This window comes from Culex quinquefasciatus, chromosome 2 (assembly GCF_015732765.1).
Source record: "Culex quinquefasciatus strain JHB chromosome 2, VPISU_Cqui_1.0_pri_paternal, whole genome shotgun sequence".
In the NCBI taxonomy this organism is placed as follows: domain Eukaryota; kingdom Metazoa; phylum Arthropoda; class Insecta; order Diptera; family Culicidae; genus Culex; species Culex quinquefasciatus.
The window spans coordinates 11,850,414-11,873,664 of record NC_051862.1 but is presented as its reverse complement, the minus strand read 5'-3'; the positions used below and the strand labels follow the sequence as shown (position 1 = coordinate 11,873,664).

General features: G+C 37.1%; 1 protein-coding gene across 5 annotated transcripts in view; it reads left to right on the top strand.

Annotated features, from left to right (window-relative positions):
• LOC6045578 (liprin-beta-1) overlaps positions 1-23,251 on the top strand; it is a 95,546-nt gene that overhangs the window by 5,371 nt on the left and 66,924 nt on the right. For all 5 annotated transcript variants that reach the window (XM_038256504.1, XM_038256508.1, XM_038256509.1 and 2 more), the window contains exon 2: positions 10,685-11,300. In XM_038256504.1, coding sequence (XP_038112432.1) covers positions 10,793-11,300 — 508 coding nt within the window. In that variant the 5' untranslated portion in view covers positions 10,685-10,792. The remainder of the gene's footprint in view (positions 1-10,684; positions 11,301-23,251) is intronic.

Sequence of the window (23,251 nt, the reverse complement as noted above, 5' to 3'; positions counted from 1 at the left end):
ATTTTACACAAATACTAATGAAATATAAAAATAAAATGCATACAAACTAAATTTGATGTCCCAAATTGTATTAAAAGGAACTCGATCTTTTTTATGCCATTTATTTTTCCAGTTTCCTGACAACTTCAAAAACTGAACAACGTGCATTTTTTCTTTCAAAACAGTTCCAAGCAATCAACGTTCTTCTTCCCTTCTTCAAAGTCGGTCTGAAAAATCAGCGTTTAGAATCATTTTTAGCATGTTTAGGTGTATTAAAAAAATAGAGTTTTTGAAAATATTAGATGTGAGCAATTGTCCACCAAACCCGGAAATGGATTTTACTTACAATTTTTGATTTTGCGCAGACTTTGTGGGGGCCTTCCCTATAATCAAAGAAGTAATTTTGTGTCATTGGTTCATCCATAAAAGTCTCCATACAATTTTGGCAGCTATTTATACAAAAATACATCGTAATTATACGAAATCTGTAACATTTCAAGGATTTTTTTCGGCTAAGTTGTAGGTATTGATGAGGACTATTCAGACAAAAATAGGTACACGGAAAAAATTAGATTTTTTTATTAATTTTTTCCTCGAAAAATATTTAAGGAATTCCACTAATGCAAAAAGTACAATAAAACTGGAATTTATTAGACAAAATTTAATTTTGAATTTTTATATTTTGAAAACGGTGCCGATAAAAAAACCTAAAAATAAAAATGTACAGTATCGCAAAATGTTTTGTTTTCGCTAAAATTTTTATTTTCTCAAATCTTACATTTTTTGATAACTAATGATTGCAAAACATCTGAACTAGTGTAAAATGAATGTTAAAATACTTCTTTCAATCAAATATTGCGACTATGGCATGTTATTTTTTTTGCGCTCCTCCCCCTTCGACTTCAACGAGATCCGAAGGACAAAAAAATTGAAAAATATTTGCATTAGCCTTATTCAATATTCAAATAAGTAGTGAGACTCTTTGCAAACTTTTTGGTATTACAAATGATTGAAAAATAGTGCTTGAAATAATATTTTATTAAATTTGAGTTTATTATCAACTAATTTCTCTGAGACTTCGACCAACGATTATTTTTTGAGTAGTGCGGTGCCTGTGGGGACGCACAATCCTGTTTTTTCGTGTTATTTTCCGTCTCTTTTGTGTCGCTGTTCGAGTGCATGGGGTGATTGGTCATTATAATTAAATAATGGCAACAGTAGAGCGGTGCTAGTGGGGACGCGCAGTCCTGTTTTTTCGTGTTATTTTCCGTCTCCTTTGTGTCGCTGTTCGAGTGCATGGGGTGATTGGATTTTTTCTTCTTCTTTTTTATTTTTTTTAGTTCGCGTGTTCGTTGGCCGATGAATTTTATTTTTGTTCTTTTTAGGGGAGAGTGGGGAGACTTGATCCCCTTTTTTTGTATCGCACATAACTCTGTCAATTTCTCACAAAACTATGATCTTTTTGCAGGAATTGAAAGCTTAAACATTCATCTATGTTTGGCTAATACAGGTATTTCATCAGATGAACGCTTCGAATCATGCCAAGCGTTTTAGAAAAATATTTTAAACCGGCATTTCAAAAATGTTAGGGGTAACTTGATCCCCCTTTCAACATTTTGAAGAAATCTTAAGCAAAATGTTTCTTATTCATCCAAACTTTTAATTTTCTATAAGTTACAGCAATTTCACATTAAACCTGTACGTTTGTGTTCAAAATATAACAAGTTTAGCATGCAAAATATTTAAAAACATAAAATTTCCTTTTTTAGACCAAAATTGAGCATGTTTACAAAAGCTGGAAATTTTTGTTTACAAAACTTTTGAAAAAAGGTTCAAACTGCAGTAAGTTATGTACAACTATACTAAAGGAAACTATGTACGAAAACACAGCCCAATTATTTAATCTTGAGGCTGATTCCAGTGACTGTAAAAATGCAGGGATCAAGTCTCCCTAAACGCACTTTTTTAAACAATTGATTGTAAAAATAGTATGACGATAAATTTAACTTCAAATGCGTAAGGGTTTTGGAGTTGATATATTTATCAAACAATTCATGTATAAAAAATATTTTTTGGAAAAATTTTTCAGTGTTTTCTATACTTATCAATACAAAGAAAAAAGATCTCTTGGGAGTTTTTTGCAGCACTTCTTAGAAAAATGTGTGTAACTCAATCTAAACATTTTTAAAAATTTTTCTTTGTTTTCTACAATGAGTTTTAGTCAATTTCGCACAACTTTCTAGAACAAAGCTAATTGTTTTACCCACATGCTGACGAGATACAGGCTTGGGATCAAGTCTCCCCGGGGATCAAGTCTCCCCACTCTCCCCTATATAGTTTTCGATAGAAACGATCCGATTTTTATTTTTTGAGATAAGCAAGTCGCATTGCTGGATTAAGTTCTTTCCATATCATCGAGGATCGGAAGGCACGTCAACGAATATGTTTTAAGGCCTATGATATAAAATAATTTTGATGAATGAAGCCCTTCCTACATCACCGTTGATCGGAAGGCACGCCGACGGAGAATTTCTGGAGGATCGCGGTCGAATTAATACTATATATAAATCCCTAGATAGGTATCTTTCTGCAGCCGGCTGCCTAAGATTTTTAAAATTTCAACCGATAAACAAATTGCTTATGGTCGCATCACCTACCACAGTGAATCCTGACCTCATACCCATCTTACTAACCCCTCAAAACTCATGTGATACTTTGTCTGAGACGCAGTCGATTTGGCGGTCCCATCACTCAAGTATCGGCTAACATTCCCGTCCACTTCCCCGTGTCTTACCTCTGGTCGTGGCCGGCGTCGGTATTGATCAGCACGATAGGGACCTTTGAAAATTGCGAAGGGGTGATGATTGGTTCCTACTTTTCATCTGTGGTCCACGGAGCAATGTTTGGGGGTCCTGGTCAATAACGAAGTAGCAGCTACGGGTAGACACCAATGCTATGCTATGCTATGCTATGCTATGCTTCGACCAACGATTATTTTTTATATTTTTTGATATGGATGAAAAATTTATGTGTACTTTTCGTACACAATACGTAATTTTGCATTATTAATTCACCCATATAAGTTTCCATACAATTATTGCAACCGTCCTTACAAAAAGGCTATAAAAATATTCAGAAATCTGAATATTGAGAACGGATTTTCTGATCGATTTGGTGTCTTCAGCAAAGTTTAAGAAAGAATAGTCACTCTCTAAAAAAATAACCTTTTTTCATACAAAACATTGATTTGCGCAAGATAACATTTTTTCATAAATCTCATTTTAGGATGTGTTTTAGATGCAAACTTGCAATCAAAAATTCTGTAATAAATTTTGATACAAACGATTTTTGAGTTGAAGCTAACTTTAAAAGATCTTTTGTTAAATACGTGACTTTTTACCTGTAAAAGTCATGACCTAGCTAGACCATTAAAGGCATAATTTTTTACGAAAAGATCGGCCACTATTTTTTATGAAAATTTGTATGGATTACCAAACAATAATAATAACATTTAAATAGCCTTTTGTATGGACTGTTGCAAGAAATGTATGAAGAATTGTATGGACGAACTACGATGCAAAAAGACTTCTTTGTTCATAGAAAAAAGGTAGAAGTATCCAAAATTATTGAAATGAAATTCAAAATAAGCTTCAATAAATACATTAATTCAATTTTGAAAATCACTAAAAAAAGACAAAAATAACTTCAAAAAATCATTCAAGAGAATAAATTTTTCCGCAAACAAGTCTGCCTTGTTTCGTTTGAACCACAAAAAGTGCTACTCCATCGCGGTTAAGATGTTAATGAAGCTGGGCGAAGATTTGTATTAATCAGCCCCTCCAGTTGAGAAGCGAACATTTCAGCTCCCGTTGAGCAGAATCTGGACAAAAACACCACCATAAAAATTCTGAATCGAGCGGCAGAGTGGAATGTTGAATGGTATAAATTTTCGTGATGTCAATTCCAAGGTTTGTTTGTTTTGCCCGGCTCGAGACAGATTTTTTGCACGTGCAAATTTATGCAAACATTTTACGAGCTGAATGTTTTTTCCCTTCGTTTTTGCTGAAATATGTTTTGCATTTTGCGACATTTTTTTTCTGGCTGGTCCGATTGTGCTTTGACAGGAGAGGAAAAGAATTACAACAGAACAAGCTTGTATCAATTATCAAATTGGAATGCGAAAAAAGTGTAGTGAAATATGTGCAACAAAGGGTTGATATTCGATGACATGCAGATCTGACTTTTTTTTGCTGAAATGAAATATGATTAATTCATCTAAAGTTTGACATTCGTGCCTATTGTTTTTTGAAAATATGTTTGTGAATTATTTTGAAAATAACAGTAAATTTGTGCAATTTCAATCAAACTTTGGAAAGTATAATTAAATAATACATTTACCCTTCAAGGATCCACAAACTAGCCCATCTCAAATCGATTCTGCACACTTGCATTTTCCATGAATTTTCATTATCGCCACATATATATATGGCGTCCTGAGCATTCCCGGAGGCAGTCGCAGAATAAATTGGGCATGAATTATGGAAGCGAAAATTGAAAAATATGTTTCATTTCAACTTTTTATTTCCCGTCCACCAATTCAAACTGATACACAGTACTGCCACAGAACGAGAGTGGATAGAGAAAAAAAAAGTTTTTCACTCACTTTTCCCGCGATCACCACCCACTTTGCGAACGCGCTGGACTCTCTGTTGACTGCGGTCATCGTAAATCAGTTTCGGGAGAGTTTCCCCCCTCCTTTGGGTTTTTTTTTTCCAACGAGTGAAAAGATAAATAGTACGGATTTTCCGACCTCTTTTTTGCTTCTCTCTCGCTCAAGTCGAAAACTTGCGAAGTTGAGCTGGTGGATTTCCACTCGAAGTAATTAAACAATTATGTGCTGCTAATTATCGCTGTTGATTTTAACTCCTTTTTGGTTGGAATTTTCCTCCAAAGTTTTCTGGTTTTGTTTCGGTTTGAAACTTCTTAAATTTTGATTCGTTACATTTGAGGAAAATTCAATAAATGCACTTCAATTACCGAACATGAAGTGCATTTTTCCCCCCAGAACCTTCAATTTCCTGTCAAACTATTCGCTGCCGGTGGAATGACTTTTATGATTTTACAACACGGATTTGCTCTCTTCCAACCTTTGACAGGAGAAGGGAAAAACTCCCGGAATTTCACTAAGCACTTTCTGGAGCTCACCCTACCCCACCTCGAAAAATGGGAATAAAATACAAGAAAAGCTCGTCCACTCGGTCTAGCTTTTGATGCCTTTCCGTTGTAGCAGGATGGGATGGGGTTATTTATGTGCTTTTCCACGTGAGTGTGTGTATACGATTCTGCACGTGGTCTTGAAGCAGGGAAGAGAGAGAGAGAGCTTTGGAATGCTTCCGAAATGTGTCTGTTATGTTTCACATTAGATCTGGAGGGATTTCGTTTGCTCCCGGTTCCTTTTTTTGGGGGGTTCACGTTTTATTTGAGGAAAAGATTGTCGAGGTGCTCGTTTTTTTTTTTTGCTGATTTTCGAGAGAGATTAGGGGTAAGTCTTTTGTTATTGTTCAGGAAATTAGTCGGTATTCATGAGTTGAGCTCTGTACTTGACTGTTGAATTGACACAAATTCTAAAGGAAATTTTTTGTACTTGCAAACGTTAATGGTTGCCAATTTCTATGCTTTATTTTATTTTTGATTTTTATTTAAATTTTTATTGTATTTAAATTAATTTATACTAACAATTGACTTCACCAATTGCCTGTGGTTTTTCCGGAAGTTTGCAATTAAGTATCACGGTCAATAAAGTATAAATTACGACCTGATAAAATTCGTGCACTTTTTTCCAGCGCCACTCTTCAAGCATGGTTAAGGTTATGCGCAAGCCAAACAACCTGTATTTGCTTATGTACTCTTGCCATAAAGCACTTATCAGTGTGACATTAAACGTTCAGTAAAATACACACGACAATTAAATTAATCGCTGCAGAACCACAATCAGGAGGTGGTTAAATGATCTTGTTTGAATACTACTTCATAAAGATTAATTTGAGATTTTACACTTCATGTTATGAAATAACGCCAAATCATCGCACGTGTAACATAACTTTAAATCACGATTGCAATTTTTTTTATTCCAACCTGACAAAATTACTGCATGACTAATCTCTTCGTAAATTTCACACAAATTAGTCGAAAAAAAAGAGTAATTTTATTTGCTTTTAATGTCCACCGCACGACTTCCTAAAAAAATGCCAAACCTTCTCGGTGGATCGTGTTGATCAACCGTCAACACAGTCGCTTGGATAAACAAAACCTGCAAACATTAAAAAGGCAAAAAAGCAGCCACAAAAAAGATAGAAAATTTTCGAAGGTAAACAACATCTCGAAGCCGGTCCATCGCACAAACACACGAAGGGGGGTAAATTAATTGCAACCAATACCCTAGCCGGTGATAGTCCGCGTGTGAAAATGTTGGTTTTTTTTTTGTGAATGGGTGTGTGCGAATGTGTGTTTATTAGACCATGGTTGATGGCGTCAGCGTGGACACCGCTGTGGAAGCGGATTTTTGTGGAGGATGAAAACTTTGTTTGGGAGAAGGGGGAAGGGGACTGGTTTGACATTTTGTGTGTGGAAACAATATGTTCTATACTGCTAATGCGCGTTCGACAGTCTTGAAAGGGATGAAGTCTCACCGACTATCTGTACTCATCGTTATGTAATTTTATTTTGTTTTGGCTGACTTTCTTTTTAACTGTAATTGATATTAAGTTTTAATATACGTTGAGTTCCTTGAGGTAATTACAACTTTCTTGAGCAAATTTATCCCTTTTATTGTGAATTTTCGGCTGACATTGCCTGCCAATAACTGGCTTTCAATTAGTTTTAATTATTTTGACCAATCTACTTACTTGAACCAACTCCAACTTGAAAATTATTAATTCGGTGAAATCATTGCTTTGATATGAAAAAACCTTTTTTGGGACACCATACATTATAATTCAAGCTAAAATTGATGTAATTCGAGTCCTTTGAACTGTTTGACCAACCTTGCTGTACAAAAAAATCTTTAGTTTTGCATTCCAAATAATATTTTCAAGAAATTCTAAAAAGTAAATAAAGTCGTTATTACCACAAAATGAATTTTAAGTAGCTTTAACTTGAAAATGGTGCACGATATCAATTTTTATGCAAAGTAATTTTTGATTGCAAATTTTACTTTACATCTAGAAATAAAATAAACGAGATTTTCGATTTTTCTACTTTTTTTAAAAAAATATGATTTTTTATGTTAAGCAATTTGTGCTATAGCAATTTTTTATTTTCTAATACAAATCCAAAAATGATTTTATTCAATATTTTTATTTCGCGCACTTAAATTTTATGCGCGAAAATTGGAATTAATTTTTTTTAATATTTTGATAGCCTTTTTGTATGAACTGACAGCTGCCAAAATTGTATGCAGACTTGTATGGACGAGCTACTGACGCATAACGTTTGACATGATCATAGAAAAGGTAAACACAATGTTTACACCAAATAAAAACAAAATCGTTGTTCTAAGTGTCAGAAAATGGCTCAAAGATTGTTTTGAAAATTTTCTCCAGTTTTATACTTTGCAATTTTTTTCTATTTTTTCTGACCACGCAACTTCTGAGGAATTGTTTTTTTATGTAATTTTATCGTATTTTGCAGTGAATTTTATTGAATTGAAAAACAAATCTAGAGTTGTATTTAAAAAGGTTCTTTAAAAAAATACTCTGGAGTTCTGGAACTACCCAATTAACATTTTTAAACCAACTAGTCACTACCTAGTTTAATGGTAGCATCTTACGTGCTTGAAAGTTTTATTTCGACATTGACAGCAACCAATAAGCATGAGCTGATTAAGGGGCTACATACATGTAGAAAATCATAAAATTTCATATTTCAGAAAATTTGTTAAATCAACTTTAAAGATGATTTCCAATCACTCCTGAAAATTTTATAAAGATATTACATGATTAAACTGAGTAAGAGACGATTAAAGATCAAAATTTTGCTATGCGCAAAGCGAACTGTCAAATTTCGCGAGCGTTTTTCTCTGAACACAGAGTTGATTTACGGGTGTCACGATATCTCGAGATGAGATGGACCAAATTGGCTGAAATTTGGGGTGTAGACTCGCAAGACATATCTCGTGCATGACGAAGGCCGATTTTGAAATTTTCCATTTAAAAAAATACAAAAATCTTAAACTTTCGATTTTTTATATGGAAAACATAAAATATTTTTATCTTTTTTCAAAATAAACTTTTTGAAAATCGGCCTACGTCATGCACACAGGACCGGTTTAACGAGTCTTCACCAAAATTTTGAGCCGATTTGGTTGGTGCAGTGTTGAAATATCGTGGCACCCGTTTTTTGAAAATGCTAACTTCATATAGCAGTATCTCGGCAATGATGCGACCAAATGTCTTCAAATTTATTTTGTTAATAGTTGAAAATGTATATTTTAATGTCCTGAAAACAGATTTAAAAAAAGTTTAAGTTTGTGCTCAAACCAACCTCTGACATTTTTGCCGGTTTACATGTATGTAACCCCTTAAATTGTTTTAAGAAGTCTGTATGCCTCGGACATAAGATCTGGTTGACAGCCATTCAATAAGTGTTTATGAAAGTTTTAAGAGAGTCTTTAAAATCCGATGGCAATGCCATGCCAAACGGTTTTATCGCATACTTTTTTAAAACCAAGAGTCTTGTGACATTTCAAGTGCCATTAGGCATGCAAAAAGCTTACTTAAAACCATAAGCTCCTATAAAAGCATGCATCGTCTGCCTGTGTGGATCAATCGGACCGCGCACTGGACTCACAATCCAGAGGTTGCCGGTTCGAATCCCGGGGCGGACGCAAAAAATTCTAAGTGTAAATATAGGTATTCGGTGCCCTCTCCCCGTGCCCATACCTTCACACTTAGGAGACCCGGGAGGCGGAGTCTTGTCGCAAAAAGAACGATACACACCTGTGGAACCGTTGACGAAACCGCAAGGTTTAAGAGGGCCACATTATAAGGTGTTACGTCGATTCCGTTTCCTATAAAAGCATTTATCGCGGCCTAATTGAAATGCATAAATATGGCGCTAAACGCGTGGTCTAGAAAAAAATAAAAAAGGCAATAAATTTGATTAAAATAGATGAAAACTGCTGAACTTAAGATATAAATAGCATTGTTATAGAAGTTAAAAAAAACTTTAATTACCTTCAATATCTATTATTTCATCGTTGCAATTTTTGAAAACCATCTCAAATATCATTTGGCTTGACGAAGACTTATCTTTTTTTCCAGAATAAGACCTGTTTGGCATAAGACGTTTGAAGACGTATGAAATGTCATTTTTTCATAACTCGTGACTAGGTTTTGATGCTGGTTTTGGCTGATAGGTTAAATAACGGTTGTACAGCTACGATAGAACCTAAAATGTTACTTGGACATACCATGTCTTGAAATTTAAATGAATAACTCAAAAAATCGATTGCATACTTAAAAAAAAAAACGTCATTTTGCCTCTTTAAGACTTGATATAAATTTTAAATATGGGAACCACTGGTCGAAAGTCAAAAAATACTTCTTAGCATCATTTTGTGATAGTTCGTGAAACAAAATATTAAAAATTATGTTTGAAATTTAGTTTTTAGAATTTTTCGGAAATTTGCAATAGCTTAAACAACACAATTTTTTTCAATGTATGAAACATAATATTGCAAGGAAAAGAATTAAATTTAAAAAGTGGTGTATAACTTATTCAGCAAGTAATTAAAATAAGTATTGTTTTTAACTTGCTTGCTTGATCAAAAAGAAAACAGATAAAAATAAGAAGAATTGTTAAAAAATCACAATTTTTAATATTTATAGTATTTAAAAACTTTAAATGAAATGAAAGAAATAACAAATAAAACTCATTTTATATTTATTGTACTTGTTATTGATGTCATGTTTTTTTCTGCTCGAAATTATGTGTTTTTCCAATCCTTTATTTTAAATTTTAAATATTAATTTCATATCAGGAGACAAAAAAAGAAAACTTCTTAACTTTCCAGTAAAAAATATTTTGATTGAAATGAGGTTAATTTTATTAAAAAATAAATTCGCTCATGGAAAATCATTTATTATTTTCAAGTCCCTTCAAAATCATACCAATTCATCCCTGATTCCACCCAGTCAGCCAGCCAGCCAGCTCAGCTCAGCTAAGTCAGCACGTCATCGTATCGACAGCCGATCGCGGTCGGGTGTCCGTAACTTGCAGCACAGCCAGTATTCCGCACGCCGCGACCATATTTGAACCAGTAGGTGGCAGTAATTGGAGAGTTTCTAAGCTAACCTAACCTTAAAAATCGGCAATCCCTCGCGACTCAACTCTGCAAGATATGATTTCGTAAAAATTAGGAAGATCGCATTTCTCGCTACCCCTCCAAACCCGTCATTGAACTGTGTGCACGATCAGTTGTCTGAAGAAAAAAAAACGCAGAGAGCAGTTTAATTAAAAAGTTGAAGCAGAATTGAATTGTGTGTGCGCGAGCGGGGAGGAGGGCGTTGAAGATCTAATCAAGATCTGCGGCGCGCAGCGCATTTTCATCGAAAGAACGTCAAGTGGCTGGCACGATTTGAAGAAGTCGTAAAGCGCAGCAGATAACGCAAATGGTTCAAACGCTGGGGTTTTTTTTCTCGCGCAGGCCGAAACCGAAAGTGAAGTAAATCATAAGCGATTAAAACGCGAAGTGATGTGAGAAGTGAATCGAGTGAAGGGAGAAATTAAAGTGTTTACTGGAGAGTCAGACGTGATGCGTGATCTGCCGAAAAGTACCACTCACGTGGTGAAGAAGGCCTCGGATATCTTTGTCGGAGGCAAGGCGCAAGTTCCGCCGGCCAAGCCGGCCACCAATCCGCGAGTGAGCCGACTGTCCGAGGGTATCAAAGCGTCCCCGGTGCGGCAGTTTATGGTCAGCGAGCTGTCTTCGAGCTCGGAGGAAGACGGCGGTCGAGGGTTCAGCGTGGACGACATTCTGAGTGACGTCCAGACGGGGGGAAGTTCCAGCTCGTCGACGAGTGAGGATGAGCCGGAAGAGGAGGAAGATGGGGAGGAAGAAGATGAAGATGACACTTCGGGAGCGGGGCAAATCGGCGCAGAACTGTCCATAGGGGAAGAAAGCAGCTCGCCGAGGGTTGTCAAGAGGAATGGTGGGAAGATGAGTACGTCGTCGACGACGACGGTGACGAGTTCGGTGAAACCAGATGGGGCTAATGGAGTGACGACCCGGTTGGATCAGCTGCGTGACGGTAAAACACAAGGTGGGTTGTTGTTGAGAAGGTCGGCGATTTGGTGAAAATCGCTGAGAAGTTGATGAAATGCCATGCTTCTCCGTTGAGATTCTTAATTTCAATGGAGTTGCGTGGTGTTTCAAAATTTTGGAATACAAATTTTAAACAAAACAGAAACAGTTTGTTGTTGCTTGATAATTTGCATATGTTTGTACAGAATTACGTTACGAAATGTTAGACCTGTGAGTCAGTTTTACGAACAACATTCATGGCGTGTTTTATCACCCTTTAATTAGCAATTGAACTAAACCATGTTATTGTATCTCAATCTCCAATCAAGGAGCATTAACTTTTAATTGAAAAATTGCTCCCCTCAAGCTATCTTACCCACCTCTCGATTCATCTGTCGAATCGTTTAAAATTCCCCAACATCTCGCTTCGGACAGCAAGTGAAGGTGAAACCCGGCTTAAAAAAAACCCTTCAGAAAAACTCCAAGCATCCCACCAGCCAATCAGTCAGTGTCGGAAAAACTTCAAAGCCAGAACCCCCCGAGTGGACTGAAAAATGCCCCCGTCAATATTAATCGATTTTGCACTTTCGCTAATACGTTTCAGCTGCTGCTGCTGACTAGCGAAGATGATGATGCTCTGGAGCTTAGAGCAAAGGGCACTCTCGCGTTGAAGAACGTCTTGAACAGTGTCTAGCACAGCGCTGACTAGAAGTTAATCGTCTTTGCCCTGCTTGAGCTCGGGCTCTCGCGTTGGGGGAAAATTATAATTGAAATCACGTGTCAGGATGCGATCCGCGGGGTTCAACTAGTCAAAAGGGCTATTTTTAGTAGCTCTACGGAGTCCCGTCCCGCGGGTTCGCTCCTTCCAAGTCGGGTGCGTGTGAAACCGTACTTGCGCACGTTTGTTTAGGCAATTACAGTTGGTGCGCTGCTGCGTAAATAAAACCGAAAATGAAACTCTCTGTGTACGCAATATAAACAAACCAAACCCCCAGTCGAAACCTTCGAATTTAGTATCTTGGAGAACCCCCCGCTTTGTTCGGTACCTGAAATCTTTGCAATAAATTTCAAGCAAGCTCTCGGGTTGGTTCCTCGGGGAACCAATACACGCGGAAGCCAACACCTGGCACCAAAACGGAAATTTACGTTGGCTAGTACTTCGTCAATAAGTCGCCGCCGTGGTTCACCTACTCAACCGCCGACTGGTGCAATTCGAATTCGGCCTTCCAAAGTCACCCACGTACCTCGCATGCGTCGGAGAGCAATAAAACAAGCTTAATGGCAGTGGCGAATAAAGCAACTTGGCAAAAGTTTACCCTACAAATGGCAAGATAAACAGACTTTAATTCTGTGGGGGAGGGACATTACAGCGCCACCAATTGTAGGAATGGAATATTGGGAGAACTTTCGTCGCACGTGCATTTTGGGCCAAATTGAGTTAGGAACGCCATTTTGTGCAGCTCACAATCCACACCTTTTGACCTTCACAGATCCCCAAAATTCGATTTCAATCCTGAGATATTCTATAAACACAAAAAAAAACTCCGTGCATTATTGTCACTTTTCAAATGAAAGAAGTTTCAATATTGTCATGCTATCTTGACACACCCTGAAAATTGCGACAACTGGCCAAAGGGACTTATGGTCAGAACGCGTTTGACACACGTACATGCCCGACGAAACATTTGTAATTATGACTCGGGACTCCAGCAACCAAATTCAGCCAAACTTCAGGACACTGCACAGAATTGTCAACCAAACAAAACGTGTTTGTTATTGTTTACATTGCGTGCTCTCGTGTTTGTTTATTCAAGGTCAACCATTAAAATGCGTTTTTTTCGGAACGTCAAAAAGCGACGTGTGACAAGTTAGCACGATAGCGTCGATTGGGGAGTGAATTGTTTCTGGTTATCAATGTCACCCAGGTTTAAGGCAAGATTTTTTTTAAGAATTCAAATCCAAATAAAATATTTCGAAAAAAAAACCTAACCCTAATTTTTGGTTAATGACCATGAAATAGATCGTAAAGCACATGACCTCCCCAATCAATTAGCAACCTTGCAAGAAATTTCAATTACCCAGCTCATTTCTAGCAGCACCAGCAGATTCCCTGAAACTGTACGTGTGAATATGTTACATCAAAATCCTTTTTCCTCATCCCCAAGAAAAAAAAGGAAAATCCTTACCCCACTCAGCAGGGTGCTCCCCTTAATCGAAAAAAAAGGAATCTCATTGTGTATCGAACACCTAATTGACATGATGAAAATTCAATTATCGACCCCGACTATCTCCTCGCCCTCCTGCTGAGGCGCAAAAGTGCCAACTTGCCAAAAAGGACTCCGGCTCCCTCGACCTCTTGCAGTGTAAATCCGTGCGCCTGTCAGGCAGTGTCCTTAACCCCCCGGACAAGACGGCTCGGGCAGCAACAACCTGTGCACAACAATGTTTAATTTAGACCCATCTCATCTGGTCGTCGGTTCGGTTCGACAATGAGGTGAATGCTGCTGGCCTCGAAGTCGATGCCGCTTATCGGAGGGACATGTGGTAGCAGGACAATCCTGTTGGGTGTGTGTACAGGATATTAGCAAACACCTCCTGCCCGCACTTCCGGAAAGCTCCTCTTGGAGGTCCTTCTTCAGCCTTGTGTGACAGTTTGTTGTTGGCAGTATCGCGATGGTCTTCGAAGATGCTGAACAAAAGCTTCTGTTGGAGTAAGGATCTTTGGGACACTGCCAGAAGAACACGGAGGGAAATGACTATTTTTTCAAGCATTTTAAAGCTAAAAATGACGCTTCAAATTGAATCCCTAATGATGGCTGCAAAGTCGACCGAAACGTCACAATGACTTTAAATTTCCCTCCGTGCGCCGCAAGGATCCCCCACGATATCCCGTCAAAGTGGCGGTGGTGAGACGGTGGTGGGGCATCTTAAGAGCCGGAAGCTGCTTCCTGTGTTGCCCTTGACAAGGAAGTGACACGGTGTCTGGTGTGAAAATGCGCGACCCCGCCTCCCCCCGGATTGACCGAGCTAATCAGATTTCATGCACACCGCTGCTGCTGCGGCATTGTTTGCTTTTCTTGTTTTAAAGTGAAATTTAAAAGGGGAAACGGGAACAGATTAAAGTTTTCAAAGAATTTCTGGAAAAATCAGATAATTTTGATGCAAACAAAAAGTCGCTCCAAGGAAAAATAACGGAAGTAATGAGTTGACACACAAAAAGGATGCCGGATCTTGACAGCAAAAGCTTTCTTCTTACTTCATAACTATCGGAAACCATACCCTAAGGTCAGCTGGATTGTAGTGCAGTGTGGCGTCACCACCTACCGAGCAAGCACAAAACTAATGGATTCTTGTGTTTGTGCTTTTGTGCGGGTGCTTTTGACATCGGAGTTTTTGCTTAACACATTGACTGTAATCGATTGGTTTTTCATCGTGGTTGAAGTGGAAATAAAAACTGGTTTGGCAATAGCAGTAATTACCCGTTATTCGGATGAAACAAGTTTTGTGTAATTTTTTATTTTCATAATTTTAACATCAAATTCGAATTCCACGGCTTAATTTTAGTCGAATTTGAATAGTTTATTGCTTATCAAATTACAACATGATTATTTCAATATTTCATCACCGCCATTTTGACCGCCATCTTAAATTTAAACATTTTAAATCACTTTAGAGTCATTTCCAAAAACGGCTAAACCTTTTTTTAACTTTATTTGCAATTGTAAAACAGATTTATGTTTTCATTTTAAAAGATTATTGGTTTAGAAATGGATTTTTTTACCGAAATTTAGCAACTCCAAACAAAATTTGAAAAACTTTACTTGATCCACATTTAGGTGGTTGGTGCCTTCCTCGCATATTTTTATCAAAATATCTGAGTTTCGGCCTCAAAAAAGTTTTTTAAAAACATTAAAGTATTTATATTTTTTGATAGGTTTGTCAGATCTTCAATCTTTTGGGCTTGTTGGAAAGGTCTTGAGATTACCTACCAACGATGGGTCGCATGATAGTTCTGGACAACTTTTTCATCAAAATATTTGAGATCCGGCCTCAAAAAAGTTTATAAATAACACTGAAGTGCTCATAACTTTTGATGGGGTTGTCTTTTAAATACCTTTCTAAAAATGTATAGCATGGTTTTTTTTTACAAAAACCACCCTTTTTACAATCTTTGGAAATTTAGCTAAAATAGTTTTTTTAGCATAACTTTTGAAGAACTTTTCTAAACTTCATAATATTAACTGTGGTCTTGTGGGACCCCAAGACGGATCGAATGAGACCAAAACGGTACAAATCGGTTCAGTCAATCCGGAGATAATCGTGTGCATATTTTTCGGTGCACGGACTCACATACAGACACACGCACAGACATTTGTTCAGAATTTGATTCTGAGTCGATAGGTATTCGTGAGGGTCTACGAGGTCGAATAATGATGTTTATTTTTCGAGTGATTTTATAGCCTTTCCTCATAGAGGTGAGGAAGGCAAAAATTATAAATTTATCTAAAATTTAATAAAAAGTTTAAATCACTTCAAACTGGAAAGATTAAATATTTTAATTTACTCATGTTTGATTTTTTTACTCTGAAATCAAATTGCTCAACACGTTTTGACAGTTATTTGAGTATTGAAAGTATTCTAAACATCTTGAAAATGTCAAATATTTCAGACCCTTTGATAGCATGAAAATGCCTTGTTTATTTTTGAAGCCGCAAAAAAAATATAATGGAAAATATTTATTTTTCTTGATTTTTTTTAATTCTACCAAATGTTTTTAAGTATTTTTTTAATCTTATGCAGTTATTGATCAATTGATAATCGAAAAGGCCTTTTTGATAAAAAGTTTCTTTTTTATTAAATAAATATTTTTTTAAGATTTAATAATAACCGTTTAGAGTTTAAAAAGTAACCATTTGAAAGGAGACACCGCATTCACTATAGAATTTTTTTCTGGAACTTTGAAAATCGGGCACTTAATATCTAAGATAAAGCCTCAAACATAATTCGAATGGACGAAAATGAATTCCCCTAGGTGTCACCTAATGAGCCTAATCAATAATTACAACTGCAGATTTGTCAATTTCAATGTTAAAGATTGAAACTTTTGCAAAATTTTCTTTTTTTATATTTGAAATATTCCAGTAAATTTATAATTTGGCCTAAAATATTAAAAAAAAATGCAAATTATCTAATTTAAAATTTTCACATCAGTTAGGCTTGATTTTAGAATTTTGATTTTTTTTATTGAAAAAATCCGAAAATTTCTCAAAAATTACAAATTTAGCATTGAAAATCGGAATGAGTCGGTTGAAACTTAAAGACTGAAAGACAATTAGAGAAATTCATTTTCATCAATTCTGATTCTTTGTGAAGCTGTTTCTCACCCCCCAAGTAACATTTTTTTCCAGGAGTTCTACAAGAGATCTTCAAGATAGCTACAGCATAGCAGTTTGGACCGCGTACGATAAAACTCTCTTCAAGAACTCTTCGAAACTCCTGAAGAAATTTTGAAGAGAATTTTATCCTTCCGCGGTCCAAACTGCTATGCTGTAGCTATCTTGAAGAGCTCTTGTAGAACTCCTGGAAAGAAATGGTACTTGGGCCTTGTAACATTTTTAAACTTTCAGGTTTTATGGTGGTTCTGAAAACCCTCATATAACCTAAATATGCATTTATTGCCTACTTTAAACCATCAATTTAAGTAGGGTAGAATGAAACTTTTCTTTTTTTTTCATTGGTGCTTTCCATTCAAGAATTATTTTTTAATCTCAAAAAGCTCAAAAAAGCTGTAACTAGAAAACGGTAGCCTTCATCAAACAAAAATAAAAATCTAACAAATCTGAATTAATTTTAGTTTTAACTTAGATTTTGCTTTTCCTGAGTTTTTCCCGGTAGAATCAAATTCCTTACTGTTTTTCCGATTTTGTTTGGGTTGGCCACCTTGAAGAACATAAACCCTTTAAATTTTTTAAATAAAGCTTTTCAACTCATTTTTTTAAAATTGAAGCAATTTAATGTTGTTTTGATTATTACTGTGATAGAGTGTCTTAATATTGTTTTCCATCAAGCGAAAAAATCTGAACCGTCATATGAATATTAAATTATTCAATATTGTCATACCAATAGATGGAAAGTGCAAAACAATTATCAACTTTTTCAACCGAGTAAATATTCATGAACCTCACTTGACATCCTGTCGTTTTCACGGATACACAGTAAATTTCATTTAGCGATAAATCTATTTATAATTTACCCATCAAAAACTTTCTCGAACCAGTTCTCCGCCCTCCAGTCATGCACAGCGTTGGCTCAGTGTCCAACCCAATCGATCCAAGCCCTTGCATCACGTCATTGCAACAGTGTGACAGTTGAATGGACCGCCCCTCCCCCCGTTCTCCCTCCTACATTACCAGTTACTGTATCTTGCATGAATAAATCTGCATTTCATTGCTGCAACAGCACAAGAGCGCCATTAAAGCGGAGAGACACTTGGAAATTGGCTCTAATTACTCGGCATTCGCGATTTTTAGGTTGGGTTTTGCTTTCATCTCTCCACTCGAAATTGAATTGGAACTTTACACAATTGGCCTGATTGTTTTGCGCGAGTAACTGCAGACTCGATTGAGTTGAGTTGAGTTGAGTTGAGTTGAGTTGAGTTTTTCCCAATTTCCACCCAGTGTTCGCAGACCATTGACCGTCGAACATCTTCATAGCGCCAGGTCGCGCAATGTCGTAACACAAATCTCAGTTTGATGAAACAATCATCCACCGAAACAGAGACTGAGGTTCACGCGGTGTGGCGCCCCGGAAAAGGGAGGGTCCGTCGCACCTTTTTTGGGGTCCATTGGAGCCGAACGCCTCCTTCTCCTCCTTTGCTTTGGTGCAAGTTTTGGCACAGTTATAAAAAATGTAGTGAAGTTTATAAAAATTGTGCCTTTTGTTTATTTATCTGATTTTTTTTTGCAAAAATTAATTTGTGAAGTTTTATTTCAAAAAGAGATTTCATATTGTGCCCCGGGAAAGTGCTTCCACTTAAGCCACCCAGACCACAACCAATCGTGCGTGGCCACCTTAAGGCTTGGGGTCGTTGGTCGTAATGTCGTTATTTTTTTCTGATGGCCATTTTGGTAAAAAATCGTTTGGAAAACCAATAAAGTCACTTGTTCACTGAGGCGAATCGATTGGTCGATTGGAAACTGCATCCCCGCAGCCAAGAAAAGGCTCCAAACAATAATATTGAGGCTGTATCGATTATTGTTGGGTTGGTTGGTTTGTTGGCTCCTTTCGTGATCGGGACTTGGTTTCCTCTACCCCTAGGGGGGATGTGGGCAAACTTTGCAGTGTTTATCATGTGTTATTGGAAGCATGAAGCAGTAAAATGGCAAAAGTTTATTGCTACAAAAGGGCAGAGTGCATCGGGTTTCCTCAGCTATGCTTTGTTGATTGCTTCCTGTTGTCGATATCGTTCAAATATTTCTTAAAGTTTGTGAATCAATATCTCTTTAAATTCCTTCCCAGTGTATGACATAATCTTCACTCAGCTGTGAGTCACGATCAATAGACACTTCAACTCGACATCGACTAGGTACTAAAACTCCCTCACGTCATCACCTTCAATTCCAATCTCACAGTTCTCCGAAATGTGGCACACCTCCACATTGTTGGTCCAACATGACAGGGCATGTGCGCGGAAACTTTAATGACCTTTCGAAGAAAATAGCAACAACCATTACATTGGAGAAGTTTCTAAAATTAGCTCATTTGCATTAGCCCTCAAGCCGGGCGATGATAGGAATGTTAATGCTGCTAAACCCAGTCTCGACCGGGAGAGAGTGCACCTCGTCGAAACGCGAAGTGTTGCAACGCAATCTGAGAACAATATCGGAGATGATGAAGAGTTGACGGGCCCGAAAACTGATCCAAGGTGTGAAATTGAGCAGCGTGACGATGTTGTTGGGTGCTGAATCGTGATCGTTTCAGGATAGTGGTTGTTAGACTGGTTCAAAACAATTTTTAATCTGAAAATTTTCAAGCTTTTTAAACTTACAAATAAATTCTGAACCGATCTAACGCTCAACTCCCGGAACAACGTCGCCTCAAGTAGCTGCCCAAATCTTCCCCCAGGGTACGGTGTGCGTGTCCGGAACGCCCAGATGAAATCAAGTCGACAATTTCGTTACCCTCAAATTACGCACCTTTTTCTTTCTTCGTCAGCCATAACGACTTGCCAGCTTTCCCGCGGGAGCACCTTGCTGAATGGTTCTTCTGGAGTGAGATTTGGTTACTGCAGGGAGTCAACCAACCAGCCACCCAAATTGGTGTCGATGGCAGAAATACGAGGCAGAACACATAGGTTTTGTCGATTCAATGTCGACTCGACGACGGTTATGGCATCGGTGTCGCAAACCTACGCGTTTACCTACACTTGCCGGTTTCTGATTTGGGCACTCTGACATCAGCTTCAACAACACGAAAATATCAAATCTTGCCATGTTTATTTTTGGGACAGTTGGAAAAATGACACCTTCGAGGAAAAGAGTTTTGTCCGGAGATCATATCAGTTCAGAAAAGGGTTGAAAAGCAGATTTTTGTCCAAATCCTGTTTGCCTCGTGGAAAGCCCACACTTTTATTTCGAGAGAAAATGCGTGGGGTCACATGCCGGTGCGTGTAACATTACATGGCGTCGCATGCGATTATGTTGTGAGGACACAACACGTGTTTTATTTTTATCGCAGCTATTTTGCCCATGGAATAGCGACGACGATGACTACCTTCAACGGTGGACGGAGCGATCTCGTCAACGACTCGGTGTAAGCGGATTTAGTCGACAGTTGATTACGACCTGTTTTTCCTAAAGACTACACGCGAAATCGCTCTATCAGGGGTGAAGTTGAGGGTGGGTTATACAAAAACTAAAAATCTTCAATTCTTCAATTCTTCAATTCTTCAATTCTTCAATTCTTCAATTCTTCAATTCTTCAATTCTTCAATTCTTCAATTCTTCAATTCTTCAATTCTTCAATTCTTCAATTCTCCAATTCTTCAATTCTTCAAATCTTCAAATCTTCAAATCTTTAAATCTTCAAATCGCTTCCAAAACTCCATCCCTGTCCCCTGTCGCAGCAATTCGATTTGCCGGAATCTCTTTATCCCAAACAAAAAGTCGTCACACCCGTCCCACCTTTCCCCTCAACTTGTTGAAGGCAGCTCGCACCTAAGCGCCTACAAAATAAATGCAATTTTGATAAAGTGATCGCTTTTCGGCGTTGACACAGCCGACACGATAACGACGATGCGATGTCCCCTCTGTCCCAGATTGTAATCCGGTGCGGCATTCGCAGCTTGTCCGAGCCGAATTGGGGGCCCCTATTGATTTTCCATGAAATTGGCTCGGCTGCGCTCTCTAGGCCTCGCAAGCTCGGTTGGTGGAAGATGTAATCGTAACGTATTTTACCTCCCCCCCTCCCCATGGCGACCTCCAGCCCGGCGGGGGAGGTAGGCCTTCGTATGGACCTCGGAGATATGGTGTTTAGCGGCGGCGCTGGGAGAGAGGAAACAATTTGCATAAAATTAGACTGGAAACCATTTCTCATGGCTTCCGCTGGGTGACACCCTGCTGTTCGGTTGTTGCGTTGCCTTAATCCTGGAGCGGACTTCTCCACCTCCTTCTACGGGTCGGTTGATGTCGTGTTCAAGATGTGGGATTAGTTCGGGATTTGTGCGATTGCTGCGTGGTATTAAGGTTGAGAGTTTTCTGCAACAGTTTGTCACGAATTTGCAGCAGTTAATTTAGATTACGTTGACTGTTAAGCCTCTTCAATATTTTTAGGGTAGAAGTTTTACAGTTGTTTAAATTTTTCTACATTGCACATTTTCAGTTTTCAATTTTTAAGTATATCCAACTCGCAAACTTAAACTTATACTTAAACTTATAAGACCTTGTTATTCATTTCTCTCAACTTTTACTCAAGATAAACAAATAAAATTACTAATGAGAAAATCTCTTGCATAATACACCCAAAATGAAAATTGGGTCAGCAGTCAGCAAAGTGATGAAAAATGAAACTCTTGTGAGCAGTTCTCTACGGAATCGGTCTTCTTTCTTTAATTTTAATTTTTGTATTTTTTAATCCGGCTGAAACTTTTTTGGTGCCTTCGGTATGCCCAAAGAAGCCATTTTGCATCATTAGTTTGTCCATATAATTTTACATACAAATTTGGCAGCTGAGCAACTCTCTACGAAATCGGCCGATTTCGACCATTTTTATTTTTTGTATTTTTTTTTTTTGACTTAAATTTTGTGGGGGCCTTCCCTATGACCAAATAAGCTATTTTGTGTCATTGGTTCACCCATACAAGTCTCCATACAATTTTGGCTGCTGTCCATACAAAAATGGTAAGTAAATATTCAAACAGCTGTAACTTTTGAGTGAATTTTCCGATCAATTTGGTGTCTTCGCAAAGTTGTAGGTATTGTTGAGGACAATTGAAAAAAAAATAGGTACACGGAAAAAAAAATTGCAGATTTTTTTATCAACTTTTTTTTTCACTAAAACTCAATTTCCCAAAATACGTATTTTTTGATTTTCGAGATTTTTTGATATGTTTTAGGGGACAAAAATCCGCAACTTTTGAGCTATCGAGAAACATGGTCAAAAAATCTGCCGCCAAGTTATGAATTTTTGAAAAATAGTGATTTTTGTAAAAAAATCCAAATTTCATGCTAAAACAAATTTGAAGTTATTTTTTAATGCAAAATTGAATTTGCAATCGAAAACTACTCTACAATTTTTTTGATAAAGGGCTTCGTTTTCAAGATATAGCCACCGAAAGTTTGATTTTAGCAAAATATTTACAGTTTTTTGATTTTTAAAAAAAGTGACCATGAGCGACCATTTCTAAAAATATTTTTTTTGAAAAGTTCAGAAAATTTGCTATAAAATTGTCTAAGAGACATTGAAAAATGGACCTCGGGTTGCTGAGATACAGCCGCTTTAAGAAAAAGAAACACGAAAATTGAAGTTTTTTAAGTCTCACCAAAACAACCCACCATTTTCAAAAGACGATATCTCAGCAACTAATGGTCCGATTTTCAATGTTAAAACATGAAACATTCGTGAAATTTTCCGATCTCTTCGAAAAAAAAATATTTTGAAAAAAAAATAAATCAAGACTGACATTTTCAATGGGCGTAATATTCATTGTTTGGCCCTTTTGTTTGTTTTTGTTTTTGTTTTTGCATGAAATTTGGATTTTTTTTCCAAAAATCACTATTTTTCAAAAATTCATAACTTGGCGGCAGATTTTTTGACCATGTTTCTCGATAGCTCAAAAGTTGCGGATTTTAGTCCCCTGAAACATATCAAAAAATCTCGAAAATCAAAAAATACGTATTTTTTTTGGGAAATTGAGTTTTAGTGAAAAAAAAGTTGATAAAAAAATCTGCAAATTTTTTTTCCGTGTGCCTATTTTTTTCTCAATTGTCCTCAACAATACCTACAACTTTGCCGAAGACATCAGAATTGATCAGAAAATTCACTCAAAAGTTACAGCTGTTTGAATATTTACATACCATTTTTGTATGGACAGCAGCCAAAATTGTATGGAGACTTGTATGGGTGAATCAATGACACAAAATAGCTTATTTGGTCACAGGGAAGGCCCCCACAAAGTTTGAGCCAAATCAAAAAATACAAATAAAATCCATTTCCGGTTTTGGTAAAGAATTGCTCAGCTGTCCATACAAAAATGATATGTGAAAATTCAAAAATCCGTATCTTTTGAAGGAATTTTTTGATCGATTTGCTGTCTTCGGCAAAGTTGTAGGTATGGATATGGACTACACTGAAAAAAATGATACACGGTAAAAAAATTTTAGGTGATTTTTAATTTCACTTTTTGTCACTAAAACTTGATTTGCAAAAAAACACTATTTTTATTTTTTTTAATTTTTTGATATGTTTTAGAGG